The sequence below is a fragment of the Elaeis guineensis genome, chromosome 9 (assembly GCF_000442705.2).
Source record: "Elaeis guineensis isolate ETL-2024a chromosome 9, EG11, whole genome shotgun sequence".
NCBI lineage: Eukaryota > Viridiplantae > Streptophyta > Magnoliopsida > Arecales > Arecaceae > Elaeis > Elaeis guineensis.
In genome coordinates, this window is record NC_026001.2 from 70562451 (window position 1) to 70583491 (window position 21041).

General features: G+C 36.3%; 1 protein-coding gene across 2 annotated transcripts; it reads right to left on the minus strand.

Moving 5' to 3' along the window:
• Positions 1-1993: 1993 nt before the first annotated feature.
• LOC105035440 (uncharacterized) lies at positions 1994-20490 on the minus strand. Of its 2 annotated transcripts, none has more exons than XM_010910995.4 (6): positions 20055-20488; positions 19234-19429; positions 18888-18960; positions 15987-16036; positions 2391-2504; positions 1994-2289 (listed from the first exon to the last, which is right to left on the minus strand). In XM_010910995.4, the coding sequence occupies exons 1-6, from the start codon at positions 20377-20379 to the stop codon at positions 2163-2165; spliced, it is 885 nt and encodes a 294-aa protein (XP_010909297.2). In that variant the 5' UTR covers positions 20380-20488; the 3' UTR covers positions 1994-2162. The 2 variants fall into 2 exon arrangements, with proteins under 2 accessions (XP_010909297.2, XP_010909298.2); XM_010910996.4 differs by having other exon boundaries at positions 2026-2289; positions 2396-2504; positions 20055-20490.
• Positions 20491-21041: the final 551 nt, after the last annotated feature.

A 21041-nucleotide genomic window follows, 5' to 3' on the forward strand; every position in this document is an offset into this window, starting at 1 on the left:
AGCTTGTGCCATGAAACTACGCTGTAACCATGAGTGTACGTACAATGGTGTAAAGAAATCATTAATGGCTTGATGTGTTTCTCTTGTAATTTCCCTAATCTTCTCTGAGGAAACATTGCTCCACTTCTATCATCCTTCTTAGTGGCAACTACAGTGTTAATAAACAGTAAAGAAGGTGAGGCAAGATCTAGGTCTAACGCATCCGAAATGACACATAAACCTAGCATCGTGATCTGGGATACATTAGTGGTTCCATATGCCTAGATTATCCCTGGTGCCTTTCTAGCACTGGAGTTTTGCATTGATTGGATTAGCCGCGATCTTTGGTGAACATAATCAAATTCACATTCTAATTGATGACTATATTTATTCTTCATTTCCATGCCCAATGGTTGGGTAAGTGTAGAAAGTGTAGAACTTAATCAAACACCACCAGCTGCACCTAAACAAAGATGTTTATGAATGTCCTTTCTACTTTATCAGCCAAGAAATCTCACCATAAGATTATGCTTGCTTCTCCCCTTCGTCAATGTACCAGCCTCCAACATGTAAGACTACCTAACGCACCATGTCATGAGCCTTTTTAGTAGATCGATCGAGCAAAAGACCACAAAGGATTAGAGAAAGGAAAGCCACTTTTTTGAGTAGTTAGACTGTCTTAATCCATGTGGCGACAAAGCCATAGCTGAGAAAGAGAAAGATAAACGGATACTAAGAAAAGTTCCCTCATTGAATTCGAGGCCTAGAACTCTTTAACATCCTTTTCTCACATATTTATTGGTGGATTATTACAAAATTGAATAGCTGAGTTGTTGTACGTTCTCCTAGAAGATAAAACTCCAATGATTCATGGACTTGTTATTGTCACTTGGAAGAATTTTTGAGACAATGAGTTAAAGCGCAGGGAAAAGTTCTCTCTATTTAATTTGGAGATTCGTAACTTAATCTTTTTCTAATGACTGTGGCATTTCCATTAAAATGGTTACGATTTGATTGTTCTTATGCACTACCTGGATACAACTCCATGGTTGCAATGTCAAGCATCATATTGTCCGCTCTCAAATTCTAGTACACCATCATCTTGCTTTCATCAAATGATTACCAAGAAACAAGAAAAAGCCATGTACACAAAGAATTGAGAAAATCTCTATCGGGTGCCTTTCTGGCTTCCAATTATTAAGTCTCAATAATTTTACTTTGAATATCTCGTGAGATAATTGACTGTGACTTCATTGAACTGGTGGTGCTTTGCTGTGCTAGCATCAAATTATATGCATACCTCCCACTGTTGCCTTCTCCACGTCAAGCTATTCAAATTAAAATGGAACTGACTTGTGATGTCATATTTCTATGTAATGATATCTCCATGCCTACATCACATGCAAGACATAACCCCCACACACCAATTTGGTATATAGCAGAACAGCATCTTGATGTACAGGACTTTGGAAAATAAACATCCTCATCTTTCCATACCCTCCCCATGATTCTCTATTTTTTTTTTGGAAAATTTTGGCCATTTCTATCATTATTGCATAATCTTCTGCTGCAACCATAGGATGTGTCACAATTTGAGCCACACCATTTAAAAGATGCAGGTAGTAACCTGACGAAACCAGACAATTTTGGTTGAGTTGGGCAAACATAAATTTAGCCCAAATTTCTTAAATGGGGAGAATGAACAAGTTCACTTTGGACCATCGGTCTGAAGAAGGCCAGATGTAGAAGCAAGAGCAGAGCAACTGCTGGGAATTGAAAATGCAAAACTTGAATATCAAAAATTAATGGAAATGAAACAAGTAAATAAAAAGAATATAGATTGTGAAAATAGATGTATCACCATGATTCGATTGCAATAGTCTGCTATATAGTTGCTACGATCAATGGATAAACAATTATGCAAAATTAACATATTACATGCATATTTATTAGATTTCAAAATATATAAAGTTTCAATTTATGAATCAAGCTAATTAATGTATGGAAGCATCCAGGAAGGCATGAAAATATTACTTTCATACAAAGTTACCCGAATTGTAACTTTTGATTTAAAACAAAGCTATAGAGATCAGGCAACAAACGTCTTCTAAAAAATATTCTACAGAAGGAAATGTGAACCACTACAACAAAATTGCATTCACATGTACGAAATAGGCTGGTGATCAATTATTATCCTTAACCACCTTTTTTATCTGATCACCAGGGATCGCTCCATATAAACATATCCGCACATCACCTTGGAGAAGTCTTTGAAGTAAATGACTTCTATACAAATCCCAAAACTCAGCACTGCAAAAACAAAATTCAAAGACAAAAAATGAACCATTAAGCTGCATTCAATTAGACCTCAAACAATGCAAGGACTTGGAAATGTTTAAACTCAGCTAAACCTGACTTGTGGTAGTGTCAACAGTGAATAACCCTTGACATCTCTGCGCATGTCAAGAACAACCACCGCTAAGCGTGAAAGGGACAACGCATCCATGTCAATTAACTTCTTGATCCTGGAGAGAAAAATATATATATATGGTTAGCATGTAGAAGAAATGCTACTTAGACCCAAAATGAAATAATCTAGACAAATCAGGGGGCATCCTATCTAACCAGATGGGAAATATTTATTTTTCTCCGTGCTTTAGCGTGCGAGAGTGACTGGAGGGGTCATCTTATAGGCCATGTGCTTCCAAGCGTAGCAAGTTAACATTGAGAGCTCAAGTTACAGTAAGGTATCATGAAGTAACAAAGATATACTCAATATTTGACTGGCAAATGGAAACAGATTGGTTGTATATTGAATATTCAATATGTTATACTGGAACACGGTCACTGCAACCATAGCTTGACAAAATGCACCAGGAAATCCATCCCACTGACTAATCTTCCTAAGCTATCATGCTCTTAATTGTATCACCAATATCTGGAAACTGAAAATTTACAATCAGTAGATCTTATGAGTGGTGTCCAACTCTATCCAACCCATAGTGGCTAGGCTGGACAAATTTATACCCGACCAGGTTACACTTGGGTTGAAAAATGATAACCGTATTTCAACCTACGTCAGATTTAGGTTGGAAACTTGACTAACCTGACCATACTTGGCCCAACATAAGTTTTCATAACAGGAAATATAACTTGATCCAACGTGAACCAAAACCCTGACTTTTGTGGGGCTTCCAACCCAAGTTGACGACTCCTCTAAACCTATACTTACCCATACTTTCTGCAACAAATCTCCAAATCTAATCTAAACTGGGCTCTTCTTGTATATGCCCTAACAAAGTGAACCTGTTGTGTTTAAGTACAAAATCTTGGAGTTGGTTCAGTTTAGTGCTGGGAGTTTCTTGGTTGGGTTGGGTGAGGTATGACCTTTATGACAACCCTTCTTGCCCAAATTGCAGCCCTAGTTCTTATGTCATTTCTCCACTTCGGTAAATTTTTCATTTGCTACTAACCCAATGGAGAACCTATTGAACCATTTCAACTGTTTCAACAATGGAAGAAAGCAGTTCAAAATATATAATTGAAAAGATCACTTTCTAAATGCTTCCTTTCCTCAAAAGTAGCCTTGAGTATCATTTCTCCTGCCAGCTCCCATATAGAATTAAATAAGAATTTAGCCAAAAGGTTTAGTCCATTTTAATGTGATAGTGACATGGCGACCATGAAAAATGACCATGATGCTCAAGTGTTTATACCATTACTACCTAATGTTCTCACTCATACAAAGTACCTAACTTTATGCTATCTAACAAATGTATCAAAAGGGATCACAAATCTGCCCCACAGCAGGGAATGTTTATAAGCAGATGTAGGATGCATAGTTCAATTATTTAGTAATGAACCCAACAAACTCATCCCGTGACAAAAGGTCCAAGTTTATGCGGGTCTATGGATTCCAGAATCTGCTGTCCATTAACCCTGCAATTTAGGTACCCTGAATTGGCAGACTAGTTCAGAACTCTAAATGAGGACAAAATTTAAAATAATAATCATATATATTAATTTAATTAACATCTTGTGGCCAAACTAGGAACATACCCCTAGTGCACACGAATTAAAAATCATTTAGTATAGATCATGGTTTCTATACCACACCATACTGGCCACATAATGTATCACACAAATATCAAACCAATACACGGTACAGGGGGCGTATCAAGTGTCAATACCACAAACCAACCCACACCAACACTATACAAGCATAGTACTGATATGGGTACTAATATCAGTATTACGAACCATGGATTGGATAATATCAAAAGTTGATAAGCATTCCCTCAAGAACATTGAAGAAAATTTTAATCTACTCAATTAACGAGTGAAGGTCGATTGTACTTCTAAAGTTCCAATCTTCCACTTATACCTAGGTCAATCTACTTAGGACATGTTTTGTTCACAACCAAAATCAAAATTAGAATTAGAATTGGAATGGATTGGAGTAAGAATCGGAATGGCCATATCACCTAACGTGATTGGTTTGTGATCAAAATCGAAATAAGAATCGGAATGAAATTTGTATTCTAGTAGAGAGTGGGGATTGAGTTTTAGGGGATTGGGACATTCTCATTCCCTCCTAGAATCAGAATAGGAATGGGACTCCTCCCAACCAAATAGCTAGAATAGGAGTTACTGATTCCCATTTCCATTACAAAGTCCTAATCCCCCAAACAATATACGAGACCGGCATCGAAATTGAAATCTGAATAGATTAGAATGGGAATCAAAATGACCATATCTCTCGAAATGTTTGGTTCAAGACCGGAATTAGAATCGGAATCGAAATGGACTTTGAATACTAAGGGAGAGCAGGAATTGGATCCTAGGGAATTGGCACATTATTCCCATTTCACACTGGAATTTGAATGGCAATGGAAATCCCCCTCCAACCAAATGGCAGAACAGAGTCACTCATTCCCATTCCAACATCCAACTCCCCCCCAACCAAATATGTCCTTAGTGTTTACCTCGTTTCAATATGTGGAGATCAATTTTGTTTGGGAGGTCAATCTTGCTTTGGTTAGGCTTGAAGGACTAAACACACCATGATTTTTATGAGGTTGAAGACCAAACATGATTTGTTCTAATTGGACTGTAAATTCTAGAGTCATTGCCTCATAAGATTCAATGGACTAACCCAAGTTGCACAACCAGACCTCAAAAAGCAAAGCTCAATTTATTTGGCTAAGCTTGAAGGACTAAATCCATGTCAGTCAATTGGACTCAAAAAGACAGTCCAAAGTTGGTTTAGCTGGGATTAGATGATACATTTTCGAAGAGGTCACCAACTAGGGATCATAAAAATGAAGCTAGGAACATTCTCCCTTTCAGTACCAAAGTTCAAGTGCAGTAAGAAATTATAGACTATGATTCCAAAGATTTCACTTCACGTCCTTCAGTCCAACCATCTTGTGGATTATGTTCCCAAGCTTCTGGATAGTCCACAAGTGGTATGGATTTCTGGCTAGTTCTTAGTTCAGTGCACCATCATGTGATGTCTTAGTGGTTGCTAAGCAAGAGCAGTGAAGCTAAGCATTTTGAGAACAGATGGACTGGGAGGGGATAAAAAGATCTCAGGATGCTAACAGAAGTGCCTTGACTCCAAGTAAAACTATCATGTAGAAATAAAAAATAGGTTTATCTGAGAAAAAGTTTCCCCAAAAAAAAAAAAAAAAAAAACTAGACCATGTTGGGATCATCATGGTCCGCTCCTACATTTCTTAAGCCACTTACTTCTTTTGAAAAACCAAAACTCTCAAATCTAATTCGGAAAAGAATTAAGAAATCTTAAATAAAAAATTTATATGTACCTTTTTTTGAGGGGGGAAAACCCTAACAACTAATCACATGCATTGCATGTGTTAAGATCTCATATCTAAAGTGTGAGTCAGAAGCTCAACAAGGCATATCAAACCAAGATTTAAATTTTGACTAAAACAAAGCTAACACTAACTCTTGAAACTTAGTTTCGATCAATTTCAGCCAGATTTAATAGAAACTAGTTCTCAATGTGGTATACAAATTTTAATTTCAAGGCAGACTCCACAAGGTCAATAGTTTGAGGCAAACTAAAACAAATTAAATCACTAACCATTTGGATTATTTAAAACATGAAATTTGGTTTACTCCAAATTTGAATCTCAAATGGTGAGGCAGCATCAAAATCTGATATCATAGACATAATATTTAAAATCCACAACCTAGGTTCCTACTCATTTGGTTCAGAAACAGAGAAAGGAATTGTTGTCAGCAAGAAGTCACATTCCATAGTGGGTGATCCTTCCCTGAAGGGCTAAGATTTAATCCGTAATAAATTTTAATAGAAGTGATTAGCCAAGAAGGGTAGTCCCCATGGCAGTGAACTACTTGAAAGCTTAGGAACCTAATCCATACCAAATTTAAATTAATGGACTTAAGGTGAATTATTGGAACTTATATTCATATTATATTTAGACTTTAGAACCACAACAAGGAATTGTTGCTGACTCCATCTGACTATCTAAGGTTGGTAGCTCTACACGAAATGCAAATGAGTAAATCCTCTTATATAGAATTAAGGCTGTCACTAACCTGCAAACTCAGTACCAACCAGGAACTGACCTCACACCAAACCTGATGACCTGTAAAAGGGTTGGTATGGGTATAAAGTAAATTTCAGATGGGATCTAGGTTTGAGGTTTTTTGACCCAACCAGACCCCCTCTTGACCAATTATTTACATACCCTTCAATTTCTAAATTCGTGGCATATGAGACATTGTTTTGTAACTTAATTGGGAAGAAAGAATAAAAACAATCACATATTAGAACATGTTTGGGTATTTGTTTTTCATGTCAAATCTTTTCAAATTTTAGCCAATAATTCTTATACAGTTAATGATCAAGTGCTTATTGTCCATGATTTATTTTTTTGAGCATGTAATTGGATGTTTCATTGATTAAGTAATCAAATCATGGATGGTTTTAGCTTGACTAATTGCTTTGCTCAAGTTATGTTGTTTCCCAACTGATGGGAACCTGGACCTAATCCGCATAGACCCGAACCCAATGCACATTGAGCAAGATACAGATTTAACATACCTACACTCGACCTGAAGACATGATGGATCTTATGATATTTTTCTTTTCAAACCAGACCTAACATAATCCTTCAATGACTAGATATGGAACAAAAGATCCAAAATCCCCAGTGGTCTAGGTCCGGGTTTATCCAATAGCACCCCTACTTACAATAATCCTTTGCATCTAAGCCAAATCAATGGGTTTAGTTTCTAAAGCAGAAAAGGTAATGAAATCCTAAGTCTAGATAATGTAACCAGTTAGCCATCTGATCTTTGTCAAATTAAGCAGTGGATTTATTTTTTTGAGCCTAATCAAATTCAGTCAGCTTTAGCCTTCCAAGCCTAATCAAAGCATGATGGATTTAGTTCTTTTGAGCCCCAAACAAAGCACAATCAAAATCAACAACATTAAGCTTAGTAAATTAAAAACAAGATCAACCTAACTATTGTTAAAATAGGAAAACCAAAAGCTCAAAAGTTCAATGAATCTTCTCATGGTAAAATGAGTAACTCAACTTCAAGATGAAAACAGATCTCCAAGAGCACAAATTCAAGCCATACTGCAATTTTGGTGCTATCCACATCAAATGTAAATGATATCTACCTCCACAGTTATGCCATGGAATATTAGGTAAATTAATGAAATTCAATATCTCCGACATATGAAATTCAATTTGTAATATATATTGGTCCTTTTTCCAACACTTGCCAATAAAGTCTCATAATCAAAGGTGCCCTAATTTCAAAAGTAATCAACAATAGATTGCTTAGCCTATGAGAAGTCATGACCCACATAAAACCTTTCCTAGTAAGGGGAATTTGACTTGATGATCACCAACTAATTCGAATGTGTATCCAATATCTCCCTAATAGATTTGCTCCAAGGGGCAAGATTTGTATTCCCAAACAAAGCATCACTGACATGCTGCTATTGCTAAACCATTCATTTCAACTACCATTGAAATTATATCCAATTTTATCTACCTTTACATTGTTCTGGGTATGACTTAAGAACATAACTATAATGTTTTTTAAACAGACCGGTTGGGGTCAAACAACATTGGTTGCCAAGTCATGTGTCCGCCATTCAACTTCAAGTCAACTGGTTTATAGTTTATTTACATATTTTTACCCTAGCCCCCTTGCCCACAAACAACAATCATCTTTCTCATGTCAGAGATGGACATGGCCTCTTTGCTTTTGCCAACATCAAGAGGATTTGGCTCCTTCCTAGCAAACCCATTAGCGAGGGTCTTCAACTATGAGGAGGTTCAAAGCTTCAAAAGAGACAAGGAATTTGCCTCTAGAGCACTTCGCCACCTCCAACCCAAGACGTCCCGCCTCAACTGCTCGAGGCAACATCTCTTGCTGTTGTCAATAGGACTAATGGTTAAGCAAGAAGACAATAAAGAATGCAAAGGAAAGCTTTCCAAATTGAAGGGTGCTCAAGCAATTAGTCTTGGTGACATTGGCAACAATAGCAAAGAGAAGGAGAGGTCAGCATAAGCACAAGGAGAATTTTCTCCAATATAAATAAGGACATAGTGCCCTTCCCTTTTTGTTTTTCTTTATTAACTTTTTACAGTATTGACCTAGATAGATAATACTAGTTTACCCTGAACAGCCACCATCAACTAGTCAAGCAAGTAATCCTAATACATGGTTATATTGAGCCAACCTTTAGATGTTTGTGTGTGATGGATTAAGTGGATCAACCAATAAAACCTTTAACATTGGAAAAAGGTATCTCCCATGGGTAACTATAGGCCATAAAGATATTCATTACAGACATTGTATTATTTCTATTCCCATAAAAAGTTGCAATTCAATACAGTGATTTTTTAGATCCTTATCCTACAAACTTTGTAAATTCTGATTTAGAATTTGCATGTTTAATCCATAAAATAATATAAATCGGCAAACGTCTTAACTGTCACTAATTTATTTGATTATGAGCAAAACAAGTTATTGGTGATTTAATCTTGGCATAGCTGCATTTTGATTTTCAGAAGTGTCCATCTTAAATATGTCTCACAGTTTTCATGCTGGACATTAAGAAATCAACTAATGCTTCACAATGCATCTATATGCTACCAGCCTTTACTGCAATTGATATTTATCAACCTACATTACTTAATAGATAAGAAATTAATCTGTCGAGTGGCTTGAATTCTTCTATGGGCATCAAGCATATTGAATTACTAACTAGGTGTTCATCATCATGCCTCTAAAAACTGAGAGACATTCATTTACCTGTGGCTCAGGCAACCCTACCAAGATGCCAGGTCAATAGATTATTTCTTTAAAAATTATTTTAGGGAAATAAGAATGTTGTACAAGGATCTAACTATTTCAGGAAATTAAGATCATCGTATAAAGACCTACAGAATAAAGGTTATTGGAGCAAACATAAGCACAAGAAATATCAGAGATAAAAGGAAAGAGACAAAATATACTTTTCTCTTAACGAGAGAATGAGAGATGAGGGAAAATGAGGAGAAGAAAAAACAACGTAAGGTAGCAATCTAGGTAATCAAATCAAAAAAGTATCTAGAGTTGAAATATGTGATGTGATCAAAATTCAAGTCAGGTTTTAAGCAATGATCTAGTGTGTTTCCTTGAGCCCAAAGAAGAAAGTCGGGATGAAAGAATGAGAAAGACAGAAATGAAAATTCTGTTAATCCATCAAAATCCCCTACACATCTTCCATCTCCTCCCTTCTTAAGCCAAAAATGATCTCAACAAATTCAACTAATGCTAAAGTCTTCCTGTCATCCAAAGCCCCGAACATGCGAGATAGATGACCAACACAGACCTGTCCAACCAAGGCAGCTAGTTTTCTTTTTTCAACTTCATTCCTGTTTCATGTCTCCTTGATTTGTTTCTTCTTTATTTCTCTCCCTATTTTCTCCTCTCTCCATTTTTTCTTTTAATAATGCTACAACCTTCTTACTGCTGCCAACAAATGTGCTGAGACCAGATGCCCTATATGTTCTCTTTACTGCAGGTGCATGCCACTCTCAACCACCTTCTTAGGCTGACTTGAATAGGATGTGGTGCATAAAGCTAGTGCAACATTGCAAAAACTGTCCATGATTGAGATTTAATATCAGCTGCTGATGCCTAGAGAGCTACACTAATCCCCTAAAAACAGAAATAACAAAAGAAATCCGAAAATTTTATAACTGAAATTAGATCCCTTATGATAAATTTGCCTGACTTTGGACCCCCGACTCTGAACTACATTAAGAGGCCTTTAGGTTTAAGAAAGAACTAATAAGCAAGAGTTGTGCAACAAAGATTTAAAAGAGATCAAAGATAATGGGAGAGGAAAGAGTTCTATTTCATAAGCATTTACTAAAGATATGCATTCATCTTTGATAACAGAAAGTCTCAAGTTGCTACTAAATAAAGTCCCTTAACTTTCTTGCTTAGTGATTTTTATTAATACTTTTCAAGTGTTCTTATGACGCTTAACTCATGTTCACCTCTTTGATGTGGTCTTGTTAAGGGGGAGAACAATATCTTCAAATGAAAAGGGTTATTCCCTCCAAGTGTGAAGGGTGCTTTGTTTCATTCTCACTCTTTCTAATATATACAATGAAGTGTTTTGATGTATTTAAATTGTGAAGGTAGACCACAATGTGGTAAGCCAGTGAACCATTTAAGGTAACTTACTGTGTTACATTATTTATCTCTTTTGTTTGGATAGACTACAAATTAGCTGCAATCATAACACTGAATGGGTGTCAAGACATTTAACAAATTGATCTTCCTAGCATAAATAAGAATTGATTATTGAAGAGTGTCATCATATTTCTTAATATATTTCCAAGGTACGATCATCTTGAGATATCTGGTATTGTATTTATGCATTTCTACCCTCTGGTCATCAGAAACCTCCAGTGTGGTCGCAACAATTTCTTTCCCTATTCTTTCTCACATTTTTCACTAGAGAGCTTAGGACTTATCATATTTCATGATCACATACATTTGATAACCTTGGGGATTCCTTAAATCTTCATTGCACATGCTTATACCATTTGATTCAGCCCTTTATCACTCCATTCTCAACTAATCCAACTCTCAGGCCTCCTCTAACTTAAACAATTCTAATTGGATCCTTCCTCTCTCATCAATCTTTTCATATACTGTTGCTACAAAATTTTCCATGTTTCATCTTGCTCGGTAAATTGCATGAGAATGAATTTTATTGCATTTGAATGCTTGAGAGTAAGAAAGGAACCAGGGGCTATGTGTGCATTCAAGAGATTGCCTCTAGATGTCTACATTCAAGAATCACCAAGAATCACTGAGGACATAAAGTAAAGAAGAAAACACCGGATTCTACAATAGTGTGAGGAGGATACTGCAAATCATTGAACCCATCTATTAGATTTTCTAAGTCATGAATGCTTGATAGGATTCAGTGGATCTCATAATATAAATGGGAGATGAGATATACAGGTGGGCGGTGACATACATTAGGAAGGATTTAATTCTTTAAATTGCTCTAGGATATAAATCATTTATTATATTCTAAATATAAATATTTATACAAAGATCTAATGCATAGTATCTACATCTAGACTTAAATATAAATGCAAACTGGCCAGGATGGATGAATTTGTGGTTATCTTCACATTCTGCTGATTAGGCTTGAGAGGGTCCTAAGAATGCAGCTTCAGCTAGGCATTTACATTAATATGCAAAATATTTTTGTTACAAGACAAGACAAGCAAGAAAGAAAGAAAGAAAGAAAGACAGAATTCTGGTGATTAGGCTTGACGGTGTCCTAAAGATGCAGCTGCAGTTTGGCATGTAAGGTGAAATGAAATGCATTTTGTTATATTCTATACAAAGAAAGGAAGAAACAATGAATGGTAATTTTAATAAATTTAACCTTTATAAACCAACCTAGCTATGACCATTTTGAACATGCTTAAAATAGTTCAATTAATGAATATAACAGCCTGTTCTTTTGTGGGTAAAAAAAATTACCCGAGAATCCATATTTTCTTAGGTAAATATTTCTTAGGCAATATTTAGATAGAAAAATAATTTACCCATATTCTTTTGCATTACTATTTTCCTGGGTAAATTACTAAAATTTATCCATATTTTTCATAGTACCCTTTATGCTTTTTAAATTTAGAGAAAATGGATGACTGATTAATTGGGCATGGAATGATGAAGAAATTGGAACTAAGAATGGGCCATTTTAGGAATAACATTAAATGCCTACTTTACTGCCTAATGAAAAAATGATTTAGCCACCCTTTAGGTAAGTAAGATTTTTCTCTTATTTCATGAGTAAATGCTATCCATGGAAGTAACTTACACATTTTGAAAAGCATCAGAATATGGGTAAGTTGGTCCATGGGAAAGTTGCCTATCACATTTACCCACAAAAGAATGGGCCTTAAAAGAGAACAGAACTTCCCCCCTAATCAGAACTGTTCATCTCACCAACTAAAGTTTTGAAAACCTCTAAGAACCTTCAAAATTTATCACTCTAATTAGTTTGGAATTGAATTAAAATTAAAAATAAATTACAAGGTATATTAATGAAGCCGATAATCCACCTAAGGCTTCCAGAGGCAAGGATCAAGGATGTCAACCAACGGGCAACAAAGTGGAGCATGCAGCACATTCCTAAGAGCCTAAAATGTGATGATGATGTTCAAGATTTAGAGCTACCGCTTCTCCACAGCAAATGACGACAATTCAACAACCATATTAATTTGTGAGCAACCTATCTTAGTTTCACCATGTGAACAATGTCTAACAATATAGCATAAAGGACTTGTTAAATGGTAACGTCTCTAGTTGCACAAAAGAATCCTAAAAAATGATTCGCCAAAGAGCCCCAAACTGGATAGTTTGAGGTGTACTGAACCAAATCAACAGCTAACTAGTGTAATTCGGGTGTTAGATTCAGAATGCCGGCAAAAATGGAGCATGGGAGAAGAAAAGAGAAGAAGAGAGAGAGGAGGGGAGGGGAAGAAAATGAAAAGATCGGCGGTAGCCAGCAGTGGCCCATCAAGGCCACCAAAGGGCTACCGAGGCCTCCAGGGCCCCACGATCCTCCACGAGATGTGAGGAGAGAGAGAGAGAGAGATAGGGAAAAAGAAGAAGGGAGAGAAGAGGAGGGAGGGAAAGATAGTGGGAAGGCCATCAGAGGGCCATCGGATAAACGTCAGATGGTCGAAAACAACCCACAGTGACCACGGGGCTATTTTGGGCCATTTGGTGGCCACGATGGCCAACCAACAGCCTTCCCACCGCCTTCCCCTCCCTCATCTTCTCTCCCTTCTCCTCTCTCTTTGCTCTCATTTTCTCTCATGAAAGACCGTGGAGATGGGGAGGCTTCGATGGCCCTCCGACGGCCTCCACAGCCCTTTGGTGGCCACCACCGGCGTCTTCACCAGGTTCTCTTTCCTTCCCTCCCTCTTCTTCCCTCCCCCCTCTCTCTTTCTCTCTCTTTTTCTTCCCTATTCATCCCTCGTTTCAGTGTCCGTTCGTGCTCGATACAGGAGCATATCGACTCGTACCACCAACCGACAGACACAAGATCCAGTTCTGAGTCATCGATATTATCCTAGTCTCTATGGCAGATTATGGGAGTCCAAAACTAAACCCTTCACAAAGCAAAATCCCATGTTCATATATGAGGGCAATAGTAGCGACAACGATTATAGGGCCACTAGATGTGGCACTGGTGAAGTTCTACAGATGTAGTCCAAGTGAAGCTTAGTGTCAACTACAGAGTTTGGATTAAACAACAAAACCTAGGATGTCAATCACAGAACTCAGGCCAATGTCGGTGACCATGGGTACTTCTCATTTTCTAGGACATCATAAATAAAGACAAGAAGGGAACAAATATTCTAACATAAAAGTCTGAAGAAGCACTATTGGTCATTTCAGCATGTCTATTTAAGATGGAGGCTATTAGGAATGGCCTTAAATACATCCAAAGGAAGACCAGCCACATGTACTCAGTACTCTAAATCTTTACTGTCACATCCATATGGTTTCATTTAGGACCTATTAACATTTTTCTTATGGTTTCATTGCTCTTCTTAGAGAACATCCATGATTCAGATGTGTAGCTCATGCCACACTAAGCCAAAATCATGTCTGGTACCATGTGATAGCTACCCATGATATCATCTTCATCTTGCCTTAATAGATGTTATTGTAATAGTATTGGTCATTCTTAGTATGAACCACAAGGTCGTGAACTAAACTACTCATCACATAGCATGGAAACTATATCTTCAATATGCACCACATTATTTTGAAATTGCATAAGATATCAGAAAACCATGTTGACATTCTATTATACCCGATATCATTCTATCATTTATGTATGTATACTTCTCACTTGGGTCATCGTTACATGTTTCATCAAATTTGTATGTTCATGTAGCATTTATCTTAAACATTAAACCTATTGTCTTCATCGTTGTTTGCAATTTATCTAAGTGCAATAGTTTTCTTTAGATAATAGAATACATATCCAAATGTACCATTGAACAACAATTATTGCGCGCAATATATAGTGTCCGTTCTACACCCTGCAACATGTAGTGTTGGCTGCAGATGCCATACTAGTTCCTCATCGATATGGTCAAGTTGTCAAGTACACCCCCATAAAGACACATAGTACAGTGTTGGGATAGACACATAGTACACCCCCATGTGTTATTTTGGGACACACTGAGCCTTTGTGCATACTTATGAATATCAGTACAATGCTGACTTGGTACGATACACCCCATGCTAGATTGGTATTGTATGCCCCATAGAGCTGGTACAGTATGCCCCATACCAGCCAATTAAAGTTATATAATACTAGATTTATTTTAATGACTCAAAAAAAGTTTGAAATCTAAAATATGCCCATATAATAATAGAAAGCAATTAAAAGTAACCTAGGACTGAAAAAAGTTATAAATAGAATATATTAGCATGCCAATATACATGTTTTAGATGTATTGGCATGTATGGTGCTGGTACTTTACCAGTGTTGGGACAGCATGTGAGAACATAATCCTTAGATATTAAAAATCATTAGAATAAGAAATCCTAATGGACTGCTCATATCATTTTCCAATCATGTGTTGAATAGCATAGCTCTCATAAAAGTGTACTTAACCCTTCCATGGAACCTTCTTGACAATAAGTCCCAACATACAAAAGAGGCACAAGCCTCAAGGAGTCCAACTTATGCATCTAAAAAGATATCTATTATATTAGAGATATGTTTGTATATATCAGTGATCATGTCAGCAAGTATATATTAGCATATGACTCGTGCATATGACACCCAAGGCAAAGTCTGGCATTTTGCCCACATAAAACATCACTAAAAAATGAACATAAGATAATTTTGTACATTTGTTGTGAAAATAATCAGTGTTTAATTTACATGTCCCCCCCACAAGGCATAAAAAATAAGGTTTGTGAATTTGCATCAAATAAGTTTCTGTAAGCAATGAGCCTAATTCCATATAACTTCATCAAGAAGCCTCCAGACTTTCTATGGAGCCTTGTCTCGGGGCATGCAGCAATGCATTTACATAATTTCAGCATTAAGCCTTTTTAGGAAGCCTCATGGTAAGCATGAGGCAATACAAACCTAAAACAAGCTTTTTTAGATGATTATAAATCTCGACAAATCTTTATTGCTCAACCATGTGGACCATAATCCCAGACTCCAGAAGATAAGACTAACAGTTGGGCTTCACAAGTCAATAGTATGTCAGTGGGGTAAGGAAAGGCCATGGCATCGGCAGCCTTAACAGCTTATGTAAAATTAGTGCATTTTTTGTGCCAGTTTGCAATACATACAGGTAAAAAAATCTGTGATCCAAAAATTAGAGAATAACCAAGACTGAAATACGAAACTCCAAAATAAATACCTGCTTGGTGTACCACTAGCAAAATTTACTCGATTCTTAAGCAAGGCAACCTACAAAGTAAAAATCAAGAGTTACAAAATTAAGCTAAGATCCAATCCCAAGCATGCATACAAAATTGAATATGAACGATGATTTAGCATAGGGACATTCTTAATTGAGGAAACCACTGACTCTCAACTCCTATAACTCCTCACTCTATCCGTTCTAGTTTAACAATGCATCCCTGCCAACATTCTCATTTCTACTACATATGATTTGTTATATTTTTGGAGTCTCTTTATTGCCTATCATTTTGAATCATACAATATTACAAGCCATGCAAGCCCAAAATAAACATAAAAAGAGTAGATCAAGTTTTGAGCCGGTACATTAGTTGGAGATTACAAGATTTAAGGCTTTCTGGAGCCACATGTTCTTGACCATTTCCTAATCCTACTTTGGTTGTTATTTCCTCCGTATTATGAGATTCTAAAGATTACAAAAATCTCATTCAAAAGCAGGTAAATTTGAGAGCAATAACGTGATATCCCACCCTTGGTTTGACTAATTATTAGGAATATATGGATGATTTATGTATATTTTAATTATTAATATCTTTATACTTAATAATAGATGACAATATCATATAATAAAAGAAACATCCACACCAAAAGACAGTAAGAGCTTAAAACTTGGTGCTGAAATGTCTAGCAATAGTCTTGTCCTTGAATATTAAGCTACTTTATCTCTTTTATTTTGTGATTATGACACATTAATTCAGATCAGACTTGCTCTACTTGGTTTCTAAATATAAATTTTCATCATGAAATAAACAACAATTTCCTGTTTGGATAATTATTGCTTAGCTGAAATCACTTTGATGTAGAGTTTCTATCTTGCACTCATATTTAATTGCACCTGATCCTATATCTCCAATGATCCCATATTTCTCTCATGTCCCCAATGCTTGCGTACATCATATTACACCAAAAGCATCTTCCACTTCATCTAACCAAACTTAATTTTATTAGACATATCTTCATCTATATCCTCATTATTTTGTATAATAGACGTTGAATAATGTAACTAATCACTCTTTGGTATCTCTTGCTCATCAAGTTTGACTAGGGCCTCATCCTCATTCCCATTTTTGCAAAAGGAACTCAACAGTCACATAGTTACTATTGTTTGATTTGTGAGAGCATCATGACATAAGGACGATCAAAGAATGCCGTACCGGGCCGAACCATCCGGTACATGATGTGTCGAACCATACCGGTGGAGAACCGAGACAGTTCTGGTATGGAAAATGGCACATGCCGGTGCTGGAGAAGAAAAGAGAGAAAAAGAGGAAAAGAGATGAAGAGAAAGAGAGAGAAAGAAAAAGAGGGATGGGGTCCGATGGGCCATCGTGGCTGTCGGGCGACGTAAATGCCTCCCGCAGCTCCGCAGCGTGAAATAGGGATGATCCGTCCTTGTTTTCCATATTTTTTTTAAAAAAAAATTTAAATGAAGCTAGCACGGGATTTGCCGACTTCACTTAAGTGATGCCAGCAAACCCAGTACCGACAGCATTTAAAAAAAGATTTTTAAAAAAAATGAAAACAGGAGCGGATCGCCCCTGTTTCACGCCATGGAGCCGCAGGGGGCGTAAACGCTGCCTGCGGGCCACGACGGCCCGTCGGAGGCCCTCCGATGGCCCCTCCAACGGACCCCCCTCCCTCTTTTTCTTTCTTCCTCCCTCTTTCTCTCTTTCTCTCTTTCTCTCTTCAACTGGGGGATTATGTCTTAATGCTTTGCCCATCTGTTGCTAATTACTTCCCACTCCCTTTGCTTCCTTTCACAGGTCCTCCAATATTGTATAATTCTAGAGGTTAGGAGCCTTCAGCTCAAATTTGGGCAATAGAGTTAAGTTTTTTTTTTTTTTTTTACCTGAATATTATAGGGACAGTTTCTTTTACTTTTTTTTTAAGTTGTTATGTTTGAAACTGGACATTGAAATTACTAGGAGAAAAGAACTATCTATTTCACTAAATCAGGAAAGTTCTAATTTTTGGCAGGGAGACTTGGTTTGACCATTGACTAACTTAGTGAGATTCCTTGTCATTGGAAAGGAATAGGAATGTAACTCTTCTAAAAATTCCAGCAACATAAAAAAAAAGCCAAATTATATTAGTTGCAATATCGTTCTTAGATATCATATTTCATCAAAAGGGAACATTAATCTATGATTTAGCAATCATTGGTTGATCAGCATAAATTAGGTGACAGATGCCCAAATTGAAGATAGTATGTTTAAATGAAATAGTTCAAACTAAATAGTCAAAGTGTCAAAAAATTAATATTGAGAAGGTGCATCAAAATTTTCAATCAACAATGATGAATTAATAGCAACTTAGTAGCAGATCATCAAAATTAAAGAAAACAAAAGATCCATAAACAATTTCATATAAGCCATTTATGCACCTTTTGATTGTACCAAATCATTATGTTACTGTGTTTTCTTCTTGCCATCATTTTTTTTATATCTATAAAAACTACATGCTAAACAGTAAATGTCAAGATGTGAGAGCACTTTAAGGCCATCAGCAAATAGCAAGACAGTCACTGATAGGGCAATTAACAAAACAAGCTTAGCTGCTCGAGCTCAAGCAACTTGTATCAAAGAACATGAGATACAACACAAAGCAAATGGCAAAGCCGCGAAAGATGGCAGCAGTTACAAAGAAAGGATACTAGTCCCAAAAATAGGCATCGTATTGACTAAATGCTATTATAAATCAGAAAACACAAGGGAAACACCAACAGTAGATATTAAAACCTGTAGTATTCATGAAATAGTAAGACTAATTAAGAGTAAGAAAAGAAAATAAAATGTTCAGTGTAACTGAATGAAAAGCTAAATGAATGGAAAGAACTAACCTGGTCTTCCACTTTCAGATGTTTCGCAAAAAGCTTCACTGGGCGGCATTCTCTTGTTAATGGTTTCAAACCTCTATACAGCCAATAATATGTCATTTTGTTACAGATAAAAAGAATACAAAGAAAGTTCACTAACTGGTTAGGTATACAAAGAAAGTTTATTAATTGATTGTGTATCAGTTACTTTACATAATAAGTACATGTAAGATAACCAATGCAGAATATCCATGACAACATAATTTTATCACTTGCCACTGAATTATTTGCAATGATAATGAATGGACTGAACAAATCCACTCTCACAAAAACTAATTCATCAGTGCTGTCTCGAGAGAGGATGTTATACCTGATAAGCTCTAATGACCTCAAAGCAGATGTGCTAATAATAAGTACTGCCGGACTCCCTGCATCAATTGTTCCCTCTGAAAGCTTCCCCTCACAAAGAACTTCCTTCCATGAAGTTCCAAAAATAGCCTTCATATGCTTGCTCAAATTCTCCACATCCTGATCCATATCTTCAGCAAGTCTAACCATGGAAGTATCTGCATTTTTTCCAGATTCTCACTTAAATTTTCCATTTGCTTCTCCAAAGAGACTCCATAATCACACCAAATAATGATGATGATGATGATGTACCCCAAATTACTTCCTAATTATAGATAATTTAATTAGAAGATCAAGGTTTGCAACATATTGCAAAGACACTCAGAAGCCATGTTTCAGCGTCAATTATTCATCAAATGTTGGAAAAAAAAAAAGAATGTAAATTTGCAATGCCAGTGATTCTAGATGCCTTAAAAATTTTTAGTAGTTTTAAAAAATGCAAATACATTAAAAAAGGAATGGATTGATACTAGAAAATAATGAATGAGAAGCCAGTATCAATATCTCAACAACACATCAAAATAGTTTTAAAAAATTTGAAATCAGTGTGCAGTACTATTATCAAACTTCAGCCAAAATTTTCAACAAATAATTTGCAAAACAAAAAAGGGCATAAATAAAATGATCAACCATCAAGTAGACACAAAATTCCAAACATATTCCTAGAGTTATTTTATCTCGTAAAACAAAAAAGACAAATAAATAAACACATGCATAAATAAATAAATCGGAAAAGTTGATGGAAAATGCCACATTATCATGATTTGAGCGACGTTTGGTTACCTTTGAAGGCCTCCAACTCGAGAGGAGAGAGCTTGATTTTGTTGGCGGATTGAAACAGGTTGAGGAAGAAGCGAAGCTGCTCGGCCGCCGGAGCAGTTGAGAGGAGGACGGTATCACGGTTGGCTTCTCCGCTCTTCTTCTTCTCCTCCGCCTCTCTATTCTTCATCTTCTCGGCTAGGGTTTTGTTCTTGCCGAGAGGCATGTGATTTGGGTTTTTGCTCCTGTTCGTCTTCTTCTTCTTGATGGAATGGCGTGAGAGGGGTTTAGAGGGGGAGTGGTCTTGAGGCTTCTTTCGCTTGGGAGTTTTTGGTTTCTCGCTCGCCATTACCCTCTGCGTTTCTCTCGCTCGCGAGGTTTTAGCTCGGAAAGGAGGGTTTCGGGGCTTCCTGTGACGGCGGAAGCATCTATTAGCGTTGCAATTTGGGCTAGGTTTGCAGCCCAACCTCTACTTTGGATCACGTTGGGCTGATACAAGAATTGCTTTTTTGTGCGCTACGGACAGTGTATATAATCCGACGCGGAATACATCACCTTGACTGATTGATCCACGTGATAATTATTTTTTAAATATATTTAATATTTATAATTTATTTTTTTAAATTTTAATTTTTTTAAAAAATTATGATATCTTACGCCAAATTATAATTTTTTGAATATTATAATATAATTTAAAAAATTATAACATCTGACATATTATGACATTTTACATCAAATTATGACTTCTTGCATATAAGATATCATAATATGAGAGAAGTATTTTTATTCAACCACTTTTCAATGTGTATTTAATGCATACAGTTCTGATTTTTCGTTTCAAAATTTTGAATGACGAAAATGTTCTTACTCTTTAAAAAAAATTATGATATCTTGTGGTATATTATGATATTTTATATCAAGTTATGACACCCTGCATATTAAATTATGACTTTCTATATATAGGATGTCATAATATAGATATAAAATATCATAATTTTTTTCAAAGAGCAG

Bases quoted from the DNA above. Each gene is read 5' to 3' on its own strand.
- LOC105035440 (XM_010910995.4), bottom strand. From the start codon at position 20,379: ATGGCGAGCGAGAAACCAAAAACTCCCAAGCGAAAGAAGCCTCAAGAC. The intron at 18,961-19,233 runs GTATAACATCCT...TTGGCTGTATAG, and splicing joins AGGTCATTAGAGCTTATCAG to AGGTTTGAAACCATTAACAA. The intron at 2,505-15,986 runs GTATTTATTTTG...TTTTCTCTCCAG, and splicing joins GCTAGTGGTACACCAAGCAG to GATCAAGAAGTTAATTGACA.